At 59.0% G+C, this 2584-nt stretch overlaps 1 protein-coding gene across 3 annotated transcripts in view; it reads right to left on the reverse strand.

Moving 5' to 3' along the window:
- ADORA2A (adenosine A2a receptor) overlaps nt 1-2584 on the reverse strand; it is a 10475-nt gene that overhangs the window by 6935 nt on the left and 956 nt on the right. The window contains exons 1-2 of one of the 3 annotated variants that reach the window (XM_011356013.2): nt 2511-2564; nt 1684-2259 (exon numbers count right to left, since the gene is read on the reverse strand). The exons of 1 other annotated variant lie outside the window; for it this stretch is intronic. In XM_011356013.2, coding sequence (XP_011354315.1) covers nt 1684-2015 — 332 coding nt within the window. In that variant the 5' untranslated portion in view covers nt 2016-2259; nt 2511-2564. One more of the 3 variants, XM_023528312.1, reaches the window with a different exon arrangement.

Here is a 2584-nt window from a genome sequence, read left to right on the forward strand (position 1 = left end):
CCTTTGTGAGCTCAGAAAGGTTCGTTCCCTCTTACAGACCAGAGAGGGACAGCTGACTTTCCACGGTCACACAGCATGTCCCATCCTCCTACATCGGGGAGTCATTCTTTTGACTCTCAGAAAACAAAAGCAAGAAAAAGCAGCTGAGGCCATTTCGGCTGAGACCAGCAGCCTTGATCTCTCCCTAGAATGCTGCTGCCCTGTGAGTCAGGGGAGAAAGTGAAAGCAAGGCCTCTGCTTCCCCAGAGCATGTTTCCATCAGGGCTGGCCCAGCCCTAGCCCATGCTCGGCCTGGTCCACCTGGGAACCCACAGACAGGCCTCCATATTCACAGCCGTCCCTCGACGAGCCTGGACTCTGGACTCAGCTCTGCCCGCTGAGGCTGGCCTTCTATCTTGACAAGGGTCCTAGGCTCTCCTGAGATGCAGAGCATCCCGTAGGGCCACATGGGGCCCAGGCTCTTTTCCTCATTTGAGCAACATGACGAGGGTGCCCGCTTCCCTCTTAGAGCCCTCGTGACAAGAAATGGTCACTTGGTGCAGGTTCTGGGAGACAAAGGCCACCCTGTGACTCAGCTCCCCAAAGACTGAAGGTGCAGTGGGTGGCAGGCCACATTTCTTCCCAGGCCCAGTCCCAGCTGTGCTACTAACTCGCTGTGTGGCCCTGAGGTCTGGCTCCCTTCTCTGGGCCTCATTTTTCCATCCAGAAGATGAGAGGAAATGACCTCTACGGGCCCCCTTGGGCCTGACACTCTAAATTTCCATTTGCTCATTAAGCCTGCTTTTCCTCCTGGCTGGGGTGCCCTTGGCCCTGCGTGGGGCGGCTGGGGTCTGCTCCACAGGTAGGCACCCCACCTGTTTGGGAGAATTCACCAAAGGGAATAGGGTACCCCAGTCCTTTGAGACCTCCCTCAATGGGGTCCCAGCCACCCTTCCACCTCCAGCAGGAGGGACATTTCCTAGACTCAAAACTGGCCAGGTAGGTGGAGGCCTTGGGGCTCAGCCTCAGGGGAAGTCTTCGCTTACACAGTAAGTGGCTGAAGGATCCAACACAAAAATCCCCTCCACCAGCCCGCCCTCCTCTCCCCAGTGCACAGGCTGCCTCCAAGACCATGAGTACTTGGTGACCTAAACAGCACAGAATTTGCATATAGGTTCAAATGACTCACTGTGGCATTTGGCCAAGTCACTTCCCTTCCCCTCTCTAGGTCATTTTCCTAATGTGTGAACTGTGAGGCCAGCCCAGAGGAGCTGGAGGAGGGCGGGCAGGCTTCTAGCCCCAAGGTCCTGTGGTTTCCCGCGGCGCCCCACCCACCCCAGCATCATGCTGTGCGAGGGATGGGCCAGACTCACAACCCAGGCCTGGGCCACATGCATCTGCCAGAGCATGGCGGCCTCTACCGCGTAGCCTGCGGGAGTCTAGGAAGGGCCAAGGTGCCGTGTGCCCACAAGGACAGCAAGACTGTACAACTGCTGGCCACGTGTCAAGACCTGGGCAGCCCCAAACTGAGCTCCATGGCCCTGTCACATCAACACTCTGACACCACAGACCTCACCCTGACCCTGGGTTCACCACACAGACCAGACCCTGGCACAGGCAGCCTTTGAACAAACATGAACCCAGCACGAGCTGTGCCATGGAAGAGAACACGGGGCAGCCCACCCCCCGGGGCCCCCAGCTCACCGGAGTGGGATGCGGATGGCAATGTAGCGGTCAATGGCGATGGCCAGGAGGCTGAAGATGGAGCTCTGTGTGAGGACCAGGACAAAGCAGGCGAAGAAGAGGCAGCTGTGGCAGGCGGCACAGAACCCTATGCTGATGGTGATGGCAAAGGGGATGGCAAGGACTCCCACCGCAATGTCGGCTGCCGCCAGTGACACCACAAAGTAGTTGGTGACATTCTGCAGGTTGCTGTTTAGCCACACAGCCCAGCACACCAGCACATTGCCCAAAACGGCCAGCACAGCAATGGCCAGCTCCACCACGATGTACACTGAGGAGCCCATGGTGGGCATGGCCGCAGACAGACAGAGTCGGCAAGGACGCGGGCCGGGCCAGCTCACGGTCCATAGCTGCAGTGCAGCTGGCCCTGCTCAGGCCCCTGAGCCCCTTCCTTACAGGAGCCAAGAGCGTCCCCGCTGTCAGAGGGGACGCTCTCTAAGGGCTTCTCCACGGCTGCCTTGGAGTCTCCAGAAAGCAGACTCCCTCCAGGGGCTCCGGTGGCATCTTGGATCAGCTCAGCATCAGTTCCCAAGGTACCTGTCAAAGGAGAAGCCACATGAGGACCCGGACCGCTGCAGAGTGGGCACAGCTAAAGAAGGTTCCCGGGAGTGGCCCGCAGCCACAGGTTCCGTTTATTTTCTAGGAGAGCTGAGAATCTTTCAAAGTTAAGTCACTCGTGTCAGCCCCCCGTGCTCAGCTTCTCAAGCCCTCGGTGGCAGCCCTGCCAGTCTCCTGGTCCCTGAGCTCCAGCTCTGCCATGACCCTCCAGCTCTCCCAGGCCCACCCACCTTTTCTCTCAGGCAGCCTCGGTCAGCTCCATCCCCCGTGAGCTCTCCCTGGAAACTACCAGCACCTCCCCACA

This window comes from Pteropus vampyrus, unplaced genomic scaffold (assembly GCF_000151845.1).
Source record: "Pteropus vampyrus isolate Shadow unplaced genomic scaffold, Pvam_2.0 Scaffold23, whole genome shotgun sequence".
NCBI lineage: Eukaryota > Metazoa > Chordata > Mammalia > Chiroptera > Pteropodidae > Pteropus > Pteropus vampyrus.